The sequence below is a fragment of the Solea senegalensis genome, linkage group LG9 (genome assembly GCF_019176455.1).
Source record: "Solea senegalensis isolate Sse05_10M linkage group LG9, IFAPA_SoseM_1, whole genome shotgun sequence".
Taxonomy (NCBI): Eukaryota; Metazoa; Chordata; class Actinopteri; order Pleuronectiformes; family Soleidae; genus Solea; species Solea senegalensis.
Genome location: NC_058029.1, coordinates 9,157,469 through 9,178,750, shown reverse-complemented (window position 1 = coordinate 9,178,750; position 21,282 = coordinate 9,157,469). Strand labels below are relative to the sequence as shown.

Sequence of the window (21,282 nt, the reverse complement as noted above, 5' to 3'; positions counted from 1 at the left end):
CCCCGGCCTCTGATTGGACACACGGGCAGCGAGGATGGTAGTATGATGTGATGTCAGTGGAAAGGTAAGAAGACTCGAGGACTCCTAACAATAAAATAACACGGATTTAAATTCATTTAAATTTAACAATTTAACCTTTACTTTTGTTGTTATTGTTATTATTGTGACATATCTGTTGTCATCTCTTGTCTAACCTTTTAAATGCTGCTTGACCTTAAAAATATTATTTTCTGCTGCAACTACTCTCTCAATTTGATAACCATTATGAAAAGTGTTTCCTATAAAATCCCTGACTGACCTTTTTTTCTTTTTTAAGAGATTGTAAGATTAGAATTTATAACCTCAGAGATACAAGTCATCTTCTGATGGACTGAGCTATTATGACTATTGTGAGTTTTAAGCTTTTCAACCTCACTTTATGAATATATTTTAGCTCTAAACATTGTGAAACAAACAGAATAAAGACATTTTTCACACCGTACTATACCTTGCTTATACCAAGTCATTGAAAATGTCACATACACCATATAGTACAGGATATACTATGTCACAAAAAGGAAACGGTCAGTATTTGTGACACATGTATTTATCTTTAAAATACAAAATGTTATTTTTTTTATTTGTATTTTGAGATGATGAAAATATCTTCCTATTCTGTACCAAAATACGTCAGTGTTGTGTAATTTTGTATTTTGAAAACAACTCTGGACGTTTTCGGTGCTCGGTGTCGACTTTAATTTGCCCGCACTTGTTCAGATCAGACAGGAAGTATATTTAATACAAGATGAGTGACTTAATGTAGCAATATTTGTAGCTATTATTTTAATAACACACACATAAATATATGCATGTATATATTCATATATATGTATGTATATATATATATATATATATATATATATATATATACATACATATATATGCAAGACTGAGCCAGGGCTTTTCCGCTCCAAACCATACCCAACTGTAACTTTGCTGTACATTGAACAATCTGCTCAAAACTTCACACATGAGACCTGGCCAGAAAACATCAGCACATGAAAAGTATGTCAATGGCATGCGCCATGCGCCATCTGCTGGCAGAATGGCGCTAATAACAATAATAATTGTAATTAAAAATATACTGTACTACCACTGTGAGTGACATCAATAGTTTATTAAGAAACTTTTTAGTTATATGTAGTGATTAAAGATGGATTCATATTTTTCTTGCTTCCCCGATGTGACGTTTGGTTCACCATTCTGCTGGATGTAGTCCTGAAATTAAAAGGAAAGACCTTTAAAATTTTGGGACCAAAGGGTTCTATTCAAATTGTTTTACATCACATTCTCTATATTTAATCATCTACATCTATAACAAAAGGGGAGGTTAAAAAAGGCAGTAAGCTGCAAGACAGTGGCAATTATTGTACAAAGACATTTATAGTTCATCAAACAAGTAGTGTAATGGTTTACAAGATCCAGACAAAACCGTGCCTCATTAGTGACTCATTAAAAGGAAAAGACAAAACAAATACAATTAAACTAGAACTAGCACTTAGAGTGTTTTAATAGCACTTAAACATGCATTGTTTTATTTCTCAATTCACTGATGACTCACAAACAAATGTAATATTTTCAGTCCATAACTATACATTTGAGTTGAAAAGTAACCTATTTGATATACTTTACATGTTTTATATATACAGTATTTTCTATATAATTAGATATTTAGAATATACTATATATATACTTTACTATACTAATATACTATTGTTGATATTATTATACATACTATTATTATTATTATACTATATAATTTAACTATTCAGCATCTTAAGAGTCGGAACCAAATGTCATTGCATTGTACACGTGTGTGTTTTGCAATGTTCTATTCTGTATAATTGGAGTTGTGGTAATCGATCTTCACTCTGAAGTGTATGAATGAAGTGGGCAGCTGTTATCTTTATATGACAAATACATTCTACAACTACAAATGTTAAGATATAAATCTTCCATCCAATCACACTGTCAAATAAGTTGTGGTCTTGATTTAAAATCTTTACCTGCAGTCCTCCATGTCTGACACTTACCTCCATGTCCTCTAAGGTGGCAGAGCCGTCCTCCACTTTCTGTCCAAGACCATGACTGAAGCTGGAGTATCGCTCCTGTTTAAAGTGACAGAGAACCAGTTATACACGGCAGAGTTACTGTACCTGCTGCGTTTCACTGTGGCTGCCGCATACATACACATACCTTCAGCTTATCAGTGATTATCCCGTCCTCTATGATGCGTACAGCATTCCTGAGGCCTCTTGCAAACGTGTCCATGGCTCCGATGTGAGCTATGAACAGGTCCTCCAGGTCTGTGGACTCTCTGCGCACCTTAGCATCAAAGTTCAAGCCTCCTGGCTGCAGACCGCCTTGTTCAATGACAGTCTGGAATAGATGAGACACTGGAGGATAAGTGACAAATGCCTGATTACCCATAACCCTGAGCCACTGCTACAACAAAGATTTGCCCCCTTATGGCCAATCAAGTAATTACAGGTTAAAGCCACTTTTGCAGGTGTTTGTTTTTGTTTTATCTCTAAAAAAAAAGACACAATTCACACGAACAAAACAGTAACCCAGTCTATCGCAGGGCCACATAGAGACACACAACCATCCACACATTGGCAGAACATTGATCTTTATCCAACAATACTGCAACAACAACAACACCCAAAAAAGGCAAAGTACTCTTAATGAGTTATAAAGTTCACCTTCATGACCATGGTAGTGTTCCTGATGTCCATGGGGAACTGATCTGTGTCCCAGCCCAGGTCAGGAGAGCCAGTGTTTGCATCAACTGAACCCAGCATGCCAAACCTGTGCACGCGATTGAAAATAAGTGTAAAGTTTAAAGACTCTGTGGGTGTGGGGAAAGAAAATGTTAGCAAGAAACATTTCTGTTTGCAGTTGTCTCACACAGACGCCATGACGACGTCATGTTCATAGGAGTGTCCTGCCAGCGTGGTGTGGTTGGGCTCAATATTCAACTTAAAGTGATTCTCCAGACCAAAATGCTTCAGGAATCCTATGACGCTCATAGCATCTATTTAAGGAAATGGTGATGCGTACAAATCAATCATTGTGACTCTGAGAAACACTTCATTAACATTCCTCGATGGTGCCGGTCTTACCATAATCATACTGATGTCGGCATGGCTCCTTGGGCTTTGGCTCAATTAGAAACTGGCACTTTAATCCGATTTTCTCTTTATACTCTGTCGACAAATACACCAACACACAGTAAATGTGACGTATACTGTCTAACTGACTGGAAAAAAAACCCAAAACACTTACTGACAGCCATTTTGAAGAAGTTGGCCATGTGCTTGAGTTCAGCAGAGACATCAGTGTTGTGCATGGACAGGAAACCTTCCCTTCCTCCCCAAAACACTGAGAAGAGCAGAAGTTATTCATCAGACGGAAAATCACACAATATGACGGGTTTGTTATTGCTGTTGACTAACTTAAATAAGTCATTCTTGTGAGGAGGCCCCTCTCATGTCAGGGCCCCAAACAATTGCAACACCGCTGCGTGGAGATAAAACACCTTCATACCAAAGTTTTCGGCACCCAGCTTCTTGGCGATATCAAGTCCCTTTTTGAGCTGGGCGCCAGCGTAGGCCAGAACGTGACAGTCGGGATTTGTGGCAGCACCGTTCATGTACCTGCCACATGAAGATAGCATTATGATGGTCCTTTTTTTTTTTTGTTGTCTTCTGAAGATTAGTGAAAAATATTTACCTTGGGTGGGCAAAGAGGTTACAGGTGACCCAGAGCACTTTGACTCCAGTCTGCTTCTGCAGCTGAAGAGCCAGGTCAGTTATTTCATCCAGATTCATGTTGGATTCCTTCAGTGTGGAGCCCTCCGGAGCCATGTCCCTGTTGGAAACACAGAATTATTCAGAATCACAAAATACAGTATCTTTAATAGGTTTTGTTCATTTAAAACACAACCCCACCTGCAACACAGAAAATCAAAATCAAGTTTTTTTTACACAATAAAGATTATTTTTGCTTATTTTGTAACTAATTTGACTTAAATTTGTAAATAAACTGCATTTAATGTTGTCTACATTGTCACACAGTATTCACACATGATTAAAAAAAAGGATTTATTTTGATTACCTGTCATGAAATGTGTAATATTTAACCTGCAAAGACAAGCACATTATAGGAAATATACCATAAGTGATCTTAATAATGAAGATCTATATGTACAGAGGTTACTTTGATTATTAAATAAGGTACATTTCCTCACACCAAGCTTGGTGAAAAACTCAAAAGCGGCACAGAGTCGCCTCTTGGCTGATTCCATCGGATTTCCTTTATTCCAGGGCCTGTGGAGAGTCTGGAACCCAAAAGGGTCAGCACCTGAGAGAGAAGATCATAGTCAAGGAAAGAATCAACAACAACATGTGCGCAGATTAAACATATGAGTAGGCTTATATTTTAAGTAGAATTATATAGAGATATCAGAAATACAGCCTTCACTTTGAGAAACTCTGAGAACATGTGAGAGAAAGTCATCAACGTCACATTAATTGCTGCATGACGACATTTGAACACCTTCGGATGTTTACTAGAAATGACAGTATTTTCATTACATATGGGATATTAAATCAATTGATGTGTCACTGACTTGTGATCAAGAAAGACGCCACTCTGTCCCTACTATGTGAAGCCATTCTCAGACAAACTCGGCTAAAATAAACAAAAGATATTGGACAGAACAGATAAGACTGAGAACGGTGAGGAAAAGCATCAGAAAACAGTGGCGACTGGTGACATTATTTTGTGATATGTGTTATAACCACATGTCACCACTGGGAGACGCCAAAGGAAATATGTCACAGATTTCATTAGGTGTTGATTGGCTAAATGTGTCTTTGCTGGCAGCCATGTTATCAGTGTTGATAATGTGTCAATACATGAATACAACCATACTTCTAAGAAAACCTGAACTATTCCTTTAATGGCAGATAATTGACAGTTGTTCCACAGTACCAGTTCCACAGAAGGAGTGCCAGTAGCAGACTGAGAACCTCAGCCAGTCCTCCATCGTCCTGCCCATCAGCACCTGCACACATTATGATGCTGTTGTGTTTGTTTCGAATAAAATTTGACCAGTTTTTATTTATTTTATTTTTTCTCAGATCTTTAAATCTTTGTAAAACTTGACTGAAACACAGTGAAGAGCAAGTGACTTTGATGCTGACTTTTTGTTAATTGTATTCATTTTTTTCAATCCCAACTTCCTCTGTTGTTGTGGGAATGAGACATGTATCTAACATCCACTGTCTGATGATCGATTAACACATTTCTCTCTGGAAATTAGTAAAAAACTGTATTTTTTGGGATTAGGTGGCCCTTTAAGTCCACAATGCAAGACGAGCATGTGTGTGTGTGTGTGTGTGTGTGCCACACCCACCTCCTCTGCATTGTAGTGCTTGAAGCACATGACATCTCCTGGTCCAGCAGTGGGTTGATATGGGATCTTGGAGATGCCTGTGCAACACGTGACACAACATCTCAATATGTTTATTGATATATACAAACAATATGATACTGTATGATTAAAAGTATACGACTATGTAGATGAAGGGATTTAAATCATGTGCACAAACTGAACTTTCAAAATACTACACTATACTATACTACATGTGCATGTGTCTGTAAATAATCTTCTTGTTTTCTCAGTGGAGTCATTCAGGAAGTACTATTAGGAGTATACTGAAAACTGGTTTGACACTTTGCAGTAGGGTTAGGGTTAGCATGAAGCATTGAGTGAAACATTTAAACCATAACTAAAAAAACTTGTTTTGTCTTTTCATGTAAACACAACAAACATCATTCAAATTTAAAAGAAATTATATTTGATTACACCTTTATACTTAATATCCTCCTACGAAACATATGCTTTTTGTACATTCTTGGCCTACATGTAATACTTCCACCGACCACTAGTAGGTACACACTTGGAGAAGCTCTGCTCTGTTGTAACTCGCTTTACTGACAACACGTACAAACGCACATATATATGTATATACACGCACAAACACCAACGAGTGCATGAAACACTTTTAAATCATTAAAATAACGTGATTTACCTGCAAAGAATTCCTCCTGCTCGCTCATTTTCTGGACACAAACTGGAGCGTCTCTGTCTCGAGCCCACGTCCTTCCTCCAAAACAAAGAGTGCAGTTCCCTCCTCACACACACGGTGTCGCTAAACCCCTTTCAAACCCAGACTCTGTCACAACAATATTTTAGATCCTTATAACAACAGGGTCTTTTAATAATCAAACATTAGCACTGTTCTCTCTGTACACAGTATTATTCTACCTTTTTCTGTATTTAAAATCTATGCAAATAATTATGAGGTAATCTTTTCTTTTTGTTGTACATTTTGAGATGTAAATGATGATTTTCAGTGTCGTTATGTGTCTTATCAATGAAAACCTACATTTGATGAATATTGTGGTAGCTCATGATTCCATAAATGTTCCTGTAATTTGTTATTTATGTGTCCAAAATGTGCTGTTTTGGCCAGGATTCTCTTGTTTCATATGCAGTGATACGTTCTTGGTCTGTACAAGTACTGTCTCTTGATTAAAAAAAAAAAATTGTTTACCACCTAATAATAATAAAAATCTACTTTAGTCAAGAAAACGTATATGACAGCTGTGTTGACATAAAAAAAATAAGTTTCTGATGAATGAGGGGTTGTTTCTTCATGCAAAATAGATTTGCCATTTAAAATGAAAAGGGTGGATCATGTTTGACCCTGAGGACAAGGAGCAAATCTAGGATGTGAAGACACGAGGAGGGTTAAGACTAAAGTGAAGGAAGGCAGTGAAATTATCAAATGTCCCCAGCAAACACAAAACTAACCGACGCAGGTCCAGTAGAGTGTGTTTATTTCAATTACAATGGTGCTTTTTAGAAAATATCTGCTGCAGAAACACCAACAGAAATGTAGAAATGATAACAGCTCACTATACACACATAACCCATAAATACATATGAACACATTTTACAAAAGTATACACATTTTCCTTTAGAGCCTTTGGTCTGGAACATATTCCAGGTGGAAACTTGCAGAAGAAAAGTCCTCTGTGCACCAATGGAGCCCTATTATACTTTATATATAAGTACAGAATATACAGTGCACACTTGATGCCATTTTCCTTCTCCTTTTATGAAAGAATGACTTTTTTTTGTATGAATTTATAACCCTGTGTGATCCCGGCACTCATTCATTTTCATACTGCTAAACATTTTGCATAAGATAAAGATAGAATGGAAGGCAAAGCAAATGCAACCAAGCACCAGGCACTGTAGAGTGAGGCACTTGAGCACCTAACACCTCTGGTTTGGCATCATCACGTCTGGCACATGAGGGTAGCGTTAACTGCGTATGTGTGTCTGTGTGTGTCTGTCTGTGTCTGTGTGTGTGACGGAGACACTGACAGGAAAAAGTGACACATTCTCCTTGCAACGTCTTTGCATCTGAAAACAATGTTGGCGAATGAATTACATTCAGTCTCCTCATAGTTCACTTCCACCATGGCCTACAGTCTGTTGAGCCAGGAAAACATGCTCCAATGTTCCAACTTTGTTGGTTTGTCTCAGGCTTCATACGACGACCCTGGGTCCGACCAGTGACAGACGGCACTGCTATGACGTAGACAAGTCTGGCTGGCTGAGGTCCTTCTTCCTCTTCTTCTTCTTCTTCTTCTTCTTCCCTCTGCAGGGTTTGCAGACACAGCACAAGATGCAGGGAGACGCCAGCAGGAGGAGCGGCGATGTCACCAGAACAATGATGCTGACCCCCACCAAGATGCCCACCACCTGAGGGACAACACAACAACATTAGTACAAATCAATTATTTGTACTAACAATTACCAAATACAGACTCCCCACTAAGCTTTCACTCAATAAATGAAACATGTTTTCCACTCAGTGTACACACAGTTTTTTGTTTTATTTGGAAAATGTAGTGATAGCAAGGAGCACACTTCCGGAACTTTTCATAGGGGCTTCTTCTGGTGTTTTGACTCATATCGCTGCTGTGTGAAACTGCGACGTGTGGTGACGTAAAATGAGTGACTCTGTGGGCAGCGCAGGAATGCTGCACTGAGAAACACAGGGAGCTGATAGGCTTGATCAGCCATGTGTGAACTAATTTGAACGTAAAAGACCTTTGTTTATACAGTATTTAACGGTCACACGCTTTAAGTGGAAGAACTGTGACCTGTGTAAAGCACTGACCTTGGCAGCGTCAGACCTTTGTGGGAAAAAAACTAAAATGTCAACGTCAATAATGACAATTTATTGCAGAAAAACGTTTGACAAATGTACTTTTTCCTGTTGTGGCTGAATACATTCTGTTAAAGTAGCATATACAGTAAAAGCCCTGCTGTAATTTATCTGTTAACATACTTTTGGCTATGCAGTCTTAACTTAAGTATGAAAAAAAGAATTTGTGATGACCAAACTGTACCAGACCTATAGGGCAAAGGTGTAACCTCGTCTGCTCTGACCTGTTTAAAGGGACAAAAGCACTGTTGTACTTCAACTCGGCACACGACCAACAATGAGGAAGTTCAGTGCAAACTTGATGCAAGTCGTGAGTTAATGACCTTTGAACAAGGCAAAGTAGAAAGGAAGTGAGTTTGGTATTTGTTTTGCTGAATGGCCACCCTCATTAGAGGACAGGAATTTGAGATTAGCGAGGAGATTAGTTTAGCTTAGTGTCTGATAAAGTATTATTTGGGCACAATGGTGGCAAACAGAAACAGGTGGAGGCAAGAAGCATTTATCCCGCCTCCGTCAAACTGCTTTTGCATGTGTTTTCATACTCTGCCCTGTTTGCATACATGTTACTTTACTTTTTTCTCCCTTTGTCTTGACACTAAGAATGAATCACAATATCCAAACACTGCTATCCTGAGAAACACAGAGAGAGTCATGTGGAGCTGATAGGCTTAATTAGCATTGTGTGAACTCATTTGACAGTAGTTTGAATCCATGTGTTTATATTTAAAGGTTATGCGCGACAGTTTAAATTTATGTGGCACAGGATGAGCGACAATCAGTGCAGTGGCTCAAAACAGACAACAACACATCAGTAAGGGTGAGACAGGCTATGTCGACCTGCTCTGAATGTAAATCATCCTACACAGTCTACACCGTCTTCAAATGTCTCCTACAAAGGAGGCCTCGTCCGACTTTTCATGCAGCTGTTATGATCCCATGTCTCAGCCCGTGTGCTTTGTGTCTTTGACCCATTTAATTTATGTCAAAGAAGGATGGAGCAGTCCTGACTCCTATCATGTGGCTCCGTACAGTTTGAACATGATTCCGCCTTCAAGGACGGGGCCGATTATAAGAGTCAGCTGTCCCATCATCATTCAGCGAGCCACATGCCTCTCTGCTGATCGGAGTGAAATGATCTTGTTGTTCGTTTGTGAATTAGACAGACTATTGATAGTTGCTTAGATTTAATAACTGATATCTGCCATTTTCGCACACACACGTACGTGTGTTCTTTTGTTTAGTTACACTCATATTTTGGTTTAATAGATGAGAGAAGCTAGACCTTTGTTTTTCAATTTATACAGACTGTTTCTAGAGTTCTCTTTTGGTATGCTTAGTCATTGTTATAAACATCTCCCATCTGTCCTGTTCCTGATCTTCAGTTATTGCCATGAGTGATTTATTGCCTTCCTGATAACAAACAAACAGATTACCATTTTCCATCTGGTGTCATGTTGCTTTCCTGTACCCTCGTGAGCCGGGGTCATAACTCAATTTATATCAGCTCTGCTCTGTGCTGAGGGCCCTCACCTGTGTTCTGTTCCACATCACAGATGCCCTGGAGTGTCCCAGCTTGTTTCTGCACGGCCCCTTGTCATAATGTCTCAGGAAGATGTCACCCTGCATTTACAGAGCAACGGAGGATGAGACACAAACTTCACCGATCACCACAATAACAAACAGAGGCGGAACATGGTGGCTGAGATGTCTTGAACTAGGTCACTCACATCTAGATTCTGCAGACAGTACCAGCAGAAGGTGTGTTTGCAGCTCTTACACAGCATCTGAGCACAGCCCTGGTTCCTCTCAATGTAGATACCACACATGGGACATTGTTTGATGGGCGTGTCGGAGTGGCTGTCGGAGCGGGCCCTACGGATGAAGACAGACATATATGCAGTTTCTGAGAGTTTGAAGCCACGAAAGTCTCCAGGCGGCATGTGAAGCCTTTATTTAGCAGAAGAGCACAGTGGGGTTAATTATTTTTGGGAGGCAAAGGACATGTAAAGTAAACATTCTAATTTAGGACCAACGCGACTACTAACAACCACAAAGTTTCCATTCTACAGTCACAAGGAAATCTCATCATCAGACACGAGAACACGACTTTAATGTTATAAGCTGGTCGTCATCAACGTCATCTCTGACTGCCTGATCCAACAGTCACTGTCCATTTTTAGTGTTTCTAGTTCTAACTTTGTTTGTCTGTTGTTTGGTGCTTGACGGGTTGTATTCAAGTGGCCTCGCCCTTCTAACTGAAACCTGTTGCACCTGGAAACCGTGATGAGTACAGAGAGAAGGAACCACAGCACAACAATGCCTCCCAAATGAAAAACAATCAGCTGAAAGATGCTAAAATTTCGGGTAATAATTCACTGTAAGCTGTTACTACACAGGACATCTTTCATTCACTTGGATCACGTGCCAGTACAAAAGCACTAATTAGAGCAGCTGTTTTTCAGGGCCAATTGTGAGTGGTTTCTTTTGGCAAAACCACAAAAGTGCCATGAAGATGTAGAAAAGCACAAACAAATTATTTTGAGTCGACTCACAGAAGCAAAAATCTGTTGTAGCTTCTGTGGTGACTGAAAATAATGAGAGTGGAGCAGAAATGTGAGTTGCCTCAGGCCATTTAGTAGAAATGACCAACCCGTCCTAAACAGAAATTGATAAACACGAACATAATGTCAAACTGAAACATTCAGTGAAACCAAAATGCCAGCTGGGTGTGATTATTTGGCTATAAGGCTTGAAAGATCCTTATCGCAGTAATAACATAGCTGGTGTTATTATAAAACTTGCCGAACTAGCCTAAAACCTCCACAGCTGAGTTTCACAAAGGGACTTTAAACTCCTTACCAGAGTGAGAGTAAAATCACAGCTACAATAACATTAGGTCTCACTCATCACACACTGTATGTAGTTTTTACACAGATTCAGTCTTTTTAAGCATATATTTGCTTTAAAGTAAAATGTGGTTTCTGTATCCTTAGATGTGATTTATGTTCTAAGGCAAGAGCCTCGCTTACCCTAACCAATGTCTTGCACTGCCATGTTTTTACAGAGGCTTAAACGTTGAACATATTTTGGAATAGAATCTTACTACACAAAGAAGAAGAAGAAGATCATCTGCGGTATGCAAAGGTCAACTTAATTCCTGATGCACTTGGTAATGGGAGGCGTGAGAGTGGAGTTCTATGTTTGTTAATCTCTGGACCTTAAATAACCTTATTTTATTATTATTGTACAAATAAACTGTGTTCTACAGCTTAGTTAAAAAACTTTCTTAAAAACAAACCTGAGGGGGAAAAAACAGCCAGATGTTGATGAATGAAGCTCATTGTTTTTTTTGACTTGACTTACAAGCTCTTACATCTATATCAAGCTCTTCAGTACAAAGACAAATTCCCCTCTCTCACTCTCTCTCTTTTATTTTACCAGCACCTGGTCCATCGCAGCCCACTACAGATACCACACTGCTGCTACACTACCCAGTGAACAATCTCCTTCTGTACAGACGAGAGGATTAACTGGCTTAGTGCCCATCCTTCACCTCCTTTTGGCACAGAGACACTGGAAATCAAGCACAGTGACATCAGTCAGTGTGTTCAGGGCAGCACCACAGTAATGGGGCTGTACAACAGGGACTACACACAGAGCACAGGCTATTATTCCTGCAATAATGTTTACATTCAGCTCACGGTCACTGCTGGGACATGAAGAAAACATTGCTTCTATGATCCACCCACTGTAAATATAACATAACATAAAGAGTCCCATTTGATTCTTTTTTTTTACTTTAAAGCTGAAGTGCCTAACTTTTAATCATAAATGAAACATTCAAACAACTGTCAAAGAGTTCACAATGTTGATTGTGTATCAGCTCCACATGACAACATTACACTAGTAAAGCGAGTCAGCTGCAAGCAGGTTGGAATATGACACAAAAACACAAAGAAGTGTCCACAAAAGGTTTCAAAAGTGAATTCTACAGCTCAAAAACCTGATTGTTAAGCAGTTTGACCAGACAAATGCTTCTTGTGCCCATCCATCCACCCCCTGGGCTGACACTGTATAGACACAAGCTCTCCCTTAGACATGTCTGGTATTATTGCTTGACATTTTCAGATGAAGGACACACCAAATAATAATAATAACGTCAACAAAAACAAACATCACCAAAAGTTGAACAAAGTTGAGCAGGTATAAATGGAAGTGTGAGATTTTCCCTTACTCTGTTTTCAGTTGAATTTCAGATACACAGCAGTTATTAAAACCAATTATGGCCAACATGATTCATATACCATGGTAAAAAGGTAGACACACCCAGTCTGATCTCACAGACTTACTCTCATCTGGCTCAGACTCTGTGGCTGCAGGCGGCTGACCAAACAGCGAGCTGACTGACCTGCTTTCAATAGGGGGTGAGTTTGACATCATGGGCTGGCGTTCAGGGCAGGTATGGCTGTCCTGCCAGGGCCCTCTGCACCCAGAGCAGAAAACGGTGTGACAGGTGAGGCAGGACACGGCCGTGGGCTGGCCCTCAGTGTTGGGCTCCACACTGCACACTGCCTGGCAGTCGATCACTGGGCACCAGGCTTTACTTGGGTCCAACTTCACCCCTGCAGACAGTAGAGAGCAGAGATATTACACACTGCATACAGTAAATGCATGCGTTGTAACTGTATAGTCAAATAATGTCAAATAATAAGGAATTTGACCAGTTTTATTCATGGACATGGATGTTCAGGAACTAAAAGAATAAGCTTGATTACTGGATCAATAGTAAGTAATTCTGCTTTACTGTATTATTTGCATGGTTTCGTCCAGCAAACCTTATAGCATCATGCAGCAGAAGTTAAAATGAAATCATGTAATATGAAAACATACATCTGTGGTAAATTCCAATACTAAGCATGAACTTTATCAGTGATTTGGCTACAACTTTACAGAAAAATAAGACCTGCAAGATAAAGAGCGTCTCTGTGTTGACAGAGTTGAAGATGAAGCACAGCAGTTACTTGAGCCTCATCGTGCACTCACTCACAAGGTGGAATAATCACATGAATGAGTTACTGACTGGCAACATTCACATGTAGGATACACTGAAAATGTCTGTACAGGCATTGCAGAGTCATACACACCATATCATTGTGGCAGATAAACAGCTTATGTCAGTGATGCAAAAACTATGGCCCGCAGCAAATTCCTAAATTATAATAGAATATAGCCCGCACATGAAGCTTGGCTTGACTTTAGTGTACCTTTAAGTTTTAAACACTGGGTCCTACAGTTAAATCCCAGTCCCCTTATTTTTCCTCCCTTTATACTGGGCTGTGAAGATAGATCACTATGCTGACAAAGAGGCAATCTGAGGCAACTGTTTTGAGAATGAGCAGTATTTTTCACCCTTTTTCTAACAAAATAAATGGAAAGATGTGATACAGGCTGTTTATTTTAATAATTTTAATTATCAAAAAAATGAACCTACATTTGATTGATTTTGATAACTTTAATACACTAGAAGTGAAGAGATATACCTGTGCTACCTCTGCTACTGCTAGTGGTAGCTCAGTGAGTGATGTTTTAAACTGGTTATGTATACAAATACCAGAAAGAGATGGATGCAAATGTCTTGTTTTAATATGTTAACATAAAAAAAGTATCAGAATTACAACTTTAAGACTACAGTCCAAAAAAGATGCAGTGTTAGCATGCTAAACATTGCTAAAAGAAACATTAAGTGTCTTCAGAAACAACAAAGCATTTCTTTATTATTATTATTATTATGATAATAATAATGATAATAATATAATGATGATTATTATAACAACAATAATAATAATAAAAACCTCAATATACACTACTGAGAAGCGTATACATTTTGATAATGTTTATTATGTTATTATGTTATTATTTTCCCATTTCTCATGTTAGCGTGTTGTATTTTGCTAGTTAGCACTAAACACAGCACAACTAAGGCTAATCGAAAACAAAACAAAAAAAACAAAATACTGAACAAAATTGTCAAAAATATTTGGAAACAAAGTTGTTATTATTATAACCCAAAAGCAACCGCATTTAATTTTAAGTGGCAAACACATAACAAAATACTTGAAGGGAAACACTGGTGCAAAAACACAGCTTGTACTTTGCACGTCTTTTATATACTATATAAAATATTGATCCTTATGATTTATGGCTTGATAAACAATAACTTATTGACTCTGAAGCTTATAGTTATTGTGCAACTGGAAAAGCCAACTATAGCTGCAAGACACACTTGCCTTTGTAAAGGTCAAGAGATAACCACTTCATTTGCCTTCAAAAACACATCATTATACACAGGACAATATCAGTTACACATAGGGTGCATGAGTGACTTGCAAATAAAAGGCTCAATACTTAATTTTTTATAAGAATATATATGGGTCTCTTTGTTGTTGAATTCAAATGTATTATTATTATTAGAGCCTCAGTTTCAGTAACCTCCTGGATAATACTGATCCTGGTCCCACAATAACCCAGGCATGTGAAGCTCAGCATGCTGTGGGGCTAGTTTAATGCCTCCAGCTGTGGTGTGACCTGAAATAGCCCACTGTCTGTCACCAGCCATCAGCATGTTAACGCAACAAAACGTACCTCTCTCAAACTTCAGCCTCTGAAAAAGCTCCACCTGATCAGCTGCAGCAAGGCTGGATATCTGCAATCAGCCGGCAAACAAAGAGGCATCAGTCAAATTTCATTCTGGCAATCAAATGTTGTGTTTATGCACTCAAATGGATATTTAAATATATGGGTTTTCATACAACTGTATGTACTGCTATTTCACTTGTTTGTAATGCTTCATAGATGATCAAAAATAAAGTGGTCACATAGCAACTGCAAATTGCTGCATAAAGACACAGAAGAAAAAAACAAAAAGGTAGATAGTCATTTAGTTTGAATACTGAAATATTGAAACTGCAGTCTGTGCTAGCTCCCCTAAGCAACACAGAATCACATTTACACTCAAATCCATTACAATTCAGATTGAGAGCCTATGGATACTTTAAAGAAAAGTTTTTTAAGGCAATAATACAGATGTTTGGCAAGAGATGTGTAACAAAATGAGGAACTGAGGAGCAGAATTTCCATTTGTTTGTAAAACATCTGACAGACTAACTGTCAGGCATATACAGTATGATGTCCAGCCGATGGCATTTCACTTTCCGTCTGGCAGCTGACATTGCCACATTTTGCTCTGCACAGTCGAGAATTTCCTCTAAAATGTTGTTAAGCAAGGGTACACAGGATTTACACAACACTTGGAGTTAATCCAATCTTCACTATTTAAAGACCCATCATCAGTGTCATCTTAAGAAATTACCTATTACCTAAATATTTGCCTGTGACTGGTTTTCCGCTGCAATTTTTGTATTTTAAAGGGTATGCAGACTCCTCCTCATGACCTACATATCATCAGTTTTCAACAGGACATACCTCAGAGTCCAACAGCACGCCAGACCTTTGGCAGGCCATGTCCGGGCAGGTGATGGGTGCCCCCCCACCCTCCATGATGGCAAGCACAACATACTGCTGCAAACACTGGGGAGAGAAACAGCACAGTGCTATTAGTCTGGATATTGAATGGAGGCAATTGCAGTGTAATAGATCGCGGACAATCCGAGGCCTTGCAAAAAAGCAATACATCTCACAGCACAGCTCACAGTTTATCTGGATGAAAAACCAATATAAACCACATGCCACGTCAAAATATGGAAATCCGCTGGTGAAAATTGAGATGTTGTGCAAATTGAGCAAAAATAAATGACCACACAAAGAAGGATTTCTAATCTGCACTCTCACATCACAAGTCATTAGTTACCGTAGCAATGAATAATGGAAGAGTAGGAGGAACTCTGCAAACATTGCACAAAGTCCGACTGTTTGGAGGAACAGAAACTAAAAACAATAAAACGTCACTATTCTGTGGAAGATAAAAAATAGAGGTGTGTGATATAGCTCTAAACTCTTTTGTAAATGCAAATGTGTTGTGTTCATCATGTGCGTTCCCATGAAACAAGATCTACCGTTTATCCCCAAAGAAAACAAAAAACAGAGCTAGAATAAACACAAACACACTCTCACACAAGCGACAGTCTGTGCTGGTGAACAGAGCTGGAGGAGGTTTACACAGCACGGTCCAGCTGATAAGTAGAGTTTACAGGGCCTGTTCTTTCCCGTGACACAGTGCATGTTTGTGCTCTATCTGTGTGACCCTGTGCTTGCAACATTGACAAATTAGCTCACACAGACAAAGATTAACACCTGCCACTATCTGACAACCTTTGTGTGTCGGGGAATAACATCAACAGCTCGACGTTTGCCACACACATGCACATACTGGACAGGTACACTGTACTAGCAGATCTTTATAGTGTACTTCAGTCATAGATAATCATCAGGGATGAGTGGTTTGTGCTGTATATTCAGTGTCGAAAGTGTGCAGTGCGATACTGGATCAGATATCAGACAAAGAAAACAGTAACATCCCATATAATAAATGCTTCAGTGAACTCGACATGATGTAAATGTCTGCCATACAGATGGGACTTTTATGTTTTTGAAATGTTTTGGATATGGCTATGTGGTAAATGCATTAGCACAAATGACTGATTATCAGAGAAGTCGTTTTAAAGTGGTACAAGACTACATAGTAGTGATATCTTTGCTTTGTGATATCATTACCATATCTGAAGCAAAAAGGTGGTTTCTAGCTATGCTTAATAATTATATTTAATTATAAGTTAAACAAAAAAAATAAAAATAAAAGTATAAACAGCTTGAAAGAATCACAAAAAATGGAGGCGATTCATGGAAAGTAAATTAAATTAAGTCAGTCCTGTGTCCAGACTGTTTCATTTCACCACAACTGTACTGTGCAAGATTTCCCAATGAAATGACCTATTTTGGGATTCTAAAGCAGGAAGTTGAGAAACCCATTTCAAGTAAATCAAATGATGGACATTTGCCAAAATTACCAAAAACAACAAAAAAACATTGAGTTTGTGGAATTTTCAGTATTCCACTCAAGTATGAGTAATGTAAGTAGAGGATAAACACTTTTTCTTCTTCCTCTAAATATAACCTGGAGGTCATCTGTTCTGTTGCAGTCACAGAAATGTACTGGTTTGAGTCCCATCACAGCTGATGAGTCCTTGTATTGGAGCCTTATCTACTAAAAACGTCTTCAGTGAAGTGGACATGTCTCTACTTACAGCTGTGCAGAAGCTGCAGTCGCAGCTCTGCAGCTGGTTGGAGGCTGCAGATGGCTGCTCACTGAGACACAGCTTGCAGAAGACCTCAGGCCCTGGCTGGGAATCAATGCCTGCCTCGGGGGTCCCAGGTTCTGAATCCCTGGCTTCCGGGCTCAGGGTGGGACTCCCGCTGGCCATGAGGGGGCGAGGCAGGCGGGGAAGGAAGCAAGAAGGAATCAGGCTGCTCCTAGTCCTTCTGCTCGGGACAGAGAATGGCTACAGCCTCCATATTCCTGAAAGAAGAAAAACACACAAGGTCAAGCATTGAGCTTATTATTTTTCCACACAGTTTGACCAGGCCTTAAGATAACACTGCACCATTAATATTTGTTATTCCGTCAGGTGACTGGTGTGCCAACAGTGATGACTTCACCCGTCACTGAAACACTACACTGTCATTGTCTTGTTGCTTGCGATATGAATTAGTCACTGTTGGTGTGGCGGTGTGGCACACAGAGCAAAAATATAATTATGGGTAATTACTGCAAGTATTACCGATTACTCAAAAAGTCTGTACAAAATGGATGCCTTTTTTAGGGCACAAGTCCCAGGTCTGTGTTTTCCCCATGCAGACAGAATTCACGCGGTAAATTCAGCCGTACAGATCTGTAATTCAAGCTAATGTAAACATGCTTACAATCATTTTTAACATGCAGTCAGTCACCAAACACTACAATGTTGGTTTGGCAAGAATTAATCAATGTATTGAACAAATTAACATTTAAGTCTAAACTTTGACCAATAGGTACACAGCAGAGGTTTGTTTTTCACTTTAGCCAATTTATCAGTACCAATATTACAACCTATGGGTATGGGCGGTAGGGGTGGGTCAAAATATAGATTTGGTGACATATCGTCGTCTTTCCTTGTGCAAAACAATGATCAATATGCTTAATTAAAGCGCTCTAAAGTAAACAGTTCCTGCCAGTTTCACTCCCCGGACGATGCGATACAAAACGTGGCCATGGTTGCAACTGTCTAACAGCACATTTAGCACAAATTATGGGTCAACAGCTATATTTGCTCATTTAAAGGCCACTTTTGCTGCGTGATTTTTCTCCTGATGCCACTGCAAGTGTACTAGATATTTCAGGTTCAAGTGTGTCCCATGGTTAAGAAACCCTTAAAAGAGATGTCGTGCAAACAGCTGTTTAATGGGATCACTAAGCTATAATGTAATCCGTGACTTCCACATTTGATAATCAGACTGTGAGCAAATAATCACATTATGCTCTACTTAAATATTTTAGGGCAGCAGGACCAGAGATTTAATCTGGTGACCAAACCTAAAAAATCATGCATTGAATTGTTGATTTTGGCTGTCCAAGAAAACCTAAAAGTGTGGGAAATAGTAACATCATAATCTTGGATTTGTGACTAATCATGGGGATAACAGTGGCTGTCACACAGTAAACAGTGCTGTTAAAAAAACAAACTCTCCAGCTGCTGAAATCACACATGATTCCACACATAATTGTCTCCATTTCAGCAGAGTGTTAATGTCGGCCACTGTAAACTCAGAGGCAGCTCGATCAATACAGCCAAAACCATGACCACAAATGTCCTGAATTTTTTTAATGAGTGCTCTATTATTGTGAACTGGTATCGACCCATGGTGGCACACATGCAGACATCATCACTGACAGTGGAGCTTGTGCAGCACACTGCTATTTGTGCACAGTCATGGTGGATCCTGCGTAGCTGCACCAAACATCAACCGTTAGGGTAGGTTTGAATTATATGAGTAACAATTGATCAGTTAGTTATACACTGGTGTTTTACCTAAGCAAAATGGCATCATCACCTATAGGATATGATGACAGATATTAAGCAGTTGAAACTTTCATTTAAAGACCTCACTATTCGTACTGGCCTTTCAAATAAAACTGCAGTCCCTGCCCAGTCTGCATTACAAGTGTTGGGTCAAGTCATCAGTAAAAAACTGTGTGTATCAACGGTTTCTTTTAGATGTGGATCTGAACATTCAGGGATTAGCAGGCCAGTCGTCACAGACCCTTCCTATCATGCATGTGCCTGCTCAATAGCTGCTGCGTTTACACAGACTGCCACTGTGGAGGGGGCAGCTGCATGGTGTATAACACCAATTATACAGTAAATGCATCATTTACACAGCTGAGCTGCAGTCACTTTTTTGGGGGGTTGTGCTCAGTTAATTTGTGTGTTTTCAGGGAGCGAGTGTGAAAAAGCAGCAGATTATGTGAGTGAGTGAGTGAGTGAGTGAGTGTGGGGAAAAATGCAAACCCTTCATTGAGTGTAAATGAGGTGGCAGACACTGAAATACATGCGCGTGTTATTGTTAAAATTCTGTTTAAAGGACTGTAATATGAGCATATGCAATTAACCCTAATTGTTAAGGTAATTGTGACAAATGTAACAGTAGTGTGCTATAGAGCATTTAAAAAACAACACAGAATAGAATAGAATAGAGCCCCATGGTTGAAACGGGTTGTTGGACAGTAAACTAGGTATAAATACATAAGATACATGTACAATTTAATGTATGTTCATGTAACCACTGTGTGATTAAAAACAAAAAACCTGACGCATACTACTTCGTGCAGGGTATGTGTGTGTGTGTGTGCTGCAGACAAAAGCAGAGAGGGAGACCTACCTTGTCTGTGCTGGACCACTGCTTGTAGGAGCTTCCTGAATCCAGAGCCACAGCCGCAGTTCTCACACACACACACACACACACTCACTCACGCACGCACGCACGCACACGTGTGCTGTCGATACAGTCTGCTCTTTCACGACACTGCCCACGCTCACAGAAACACGACAACCACGTTTAAATGTCCTGCTCGTAGCTGCTGTGCGTGTCCCGTGTATGACTGTGTTATGTTTCCATCCAGGAAGCTGATGGTTATGCCAGCACTCCTACACAGATTTTCGGCTCTCGAGTGCCCCCGCTGGTCACTTCATGTCGTGACCAGCGAAATTCATGGAAAATCATGTCGCGTTCAGATGCAGTGGGCCTCTTTGGGCGCCCTCTGCCTCCAGAACCCCATAATATGTATAGATATGTATAGATATATAGAATATATACATAGATAGATAGATAGATAGATAGATAGATAGATATAGATAGATATATCTATCTATATATTATAATGTTTCTGTAATGGTTAGTATACCAGTATGTAGAAGCACAGAAATTATATTTTTAATGCCGCAATATAATTATTATTTTTATCCAAGAATTTTCAAATGTACAAAACAACAGACAAAATAGTAACATGATTATTATTTCTTGATTAAGATGTCAAATTATTGTTAATTACTTGCTTTCCTGAACAGAAAAGTTAGTTTTGGTTGTTAAATGTTATGCTTGATTAATTTCTCAGAGAAAAACTCCAGTGAGCTGACTCAAATGTGGGTATGATTTTTTATTTTTTATTTTACTGTTAAGCACATTTTTGAACAATTTCTAAGAAAAAAATATTTATGTTTTGATGATTCTCATATTTATGTGCCACTGGTATAGATGTGGTGTCTGTCGTGATACAGATGATGGGACTCTTTGTGAAACCTGTGAAGCAGAACTAACAAAGTAAACAGGAAGTGAGTCATTTTAACACAAGCATGGGGGAAAAAAGAAAAAGAGAAAT

At 39.1% G+C, this 21,282-nt stretch overlaps 2 protein-coding genes across 3 annotated transcripts; both read right to left on the bottom strand.

Annotated features, from left to right (window-relative positions):
• Positions 1–1,135: 1,135 nt before the first annotated feature.
• Positions 1,136–6,234, bottom strand: LOC122774157 (xylose isomerase-like). Of its 2 annotated transcripts, XM_044033213.1 has the most exons (14): positions 6,141–6,234; positions 5,462–5,538; positions 5,038–5,110; positions 4,292–4,404; positions 4,159–4,184; positions 3,775–3,912; positions 3,589–3,698; positions 3,328–3,423; positions 3,165–3,248; positions 2,950–3,076; positions 2,745–2,850; positions 2,236–2,418; positions 2,073–2,147; positions 1,136–1,257 (listed from the first exon to the last, which is right to left on the bottom strand). In XM_044033213.1, exons 1-14 carry the CDS (start codon positions 6,166–6,168, stop codon positions 1,174–1,176), a joined length of 1,320 nt encoding a protein of 439 aa, XP_043889148.1. In that variant the 5' UTR covers positions 6,169–6,234; the 3' UTR covers positions 1,136–1,173. The 2 variants fall into 2 exon arrangements, with proteins under 2 accessions (XP_043889148.1, XP_043889149.1); XM_044033214.1 differs by lacking the exons at positions 5,038–5,110; positions 5,462–5,538; positions 6,141–6,234 and adding an exon at positions 4,673–5,025.
• Positions 6,235–6,934: 700 nt separating this feature from the next.
• Positions 6,935–20,536, bottom strand: rnf144b (ring finger protein 144B). Its single transcript, XM_044035025.1, has 8 exons — positions 20,286–20,536; positions 17,615–17,886; positions 15,837–15,941; positions 14,997–15,057; positions 12,763–12,976; positions 10,082–10,226; positions 9,885–9,974; positions 6,935–7,885 (listed from the first exon to the last, which is right to left on the bottom strand). The coding sequence occupies exons 2-8, from the start codon at positions 17,789–17,791 to the stop codon at positions 7,712–7,714; spliced, it is 966 nt and encodes a 321-aa protein (XP_043890960.1). The 5' UTR covers positions 17,792–17,886; positions 20,286–20,536; the 3' UTR covers positions 6,935–7,711.
• Positions 20,537–21,282: the final 746 nt, after the last annotated feature.

Coding starts and splice junctions, on each gene's coding strand:
- rnf144b (XM_044035025.1), bottom strand. CDS start 17,791: ATGGCCAGCGGGAGTCCCACCCTGAGCCCGGAAGCCAGGGATTCAGAA. Junction 12,977..14,996: donor GAGGCTGAAGTTTGAGAGAG/GTACGTTTTGTT, acceptor TACTGTCTGCAG/GGGTGAAGTTGGACCCAAGT. Junction 10,227..12,762: donor TCACCCCCTATTGAAAGCAG/GTCAGTCAGCTC, acceptor CTTCATCCGTAG/GGCCCGCTCCGACAGCCACT.
- LOC122774157 (XM_044033213.1), bottom strand. CDS start 6,168: ATGAGCGAGCAGGAGGAATTCTTTGCAG. Junction 5,539..6,140: donor GCAGGAGGAATTCTTTGCAG/GTAAATCACGTT, acceptor CGTGTTGCACAG/GCATCTCCAAGATCCCATAT. Junction 2,419..2,744: donor ACACTACCATGGTCATGAAG/GTGAACTTTATA, acceptor CATCTATTCCAG/ACTGTCATTGAACAAGGCGG.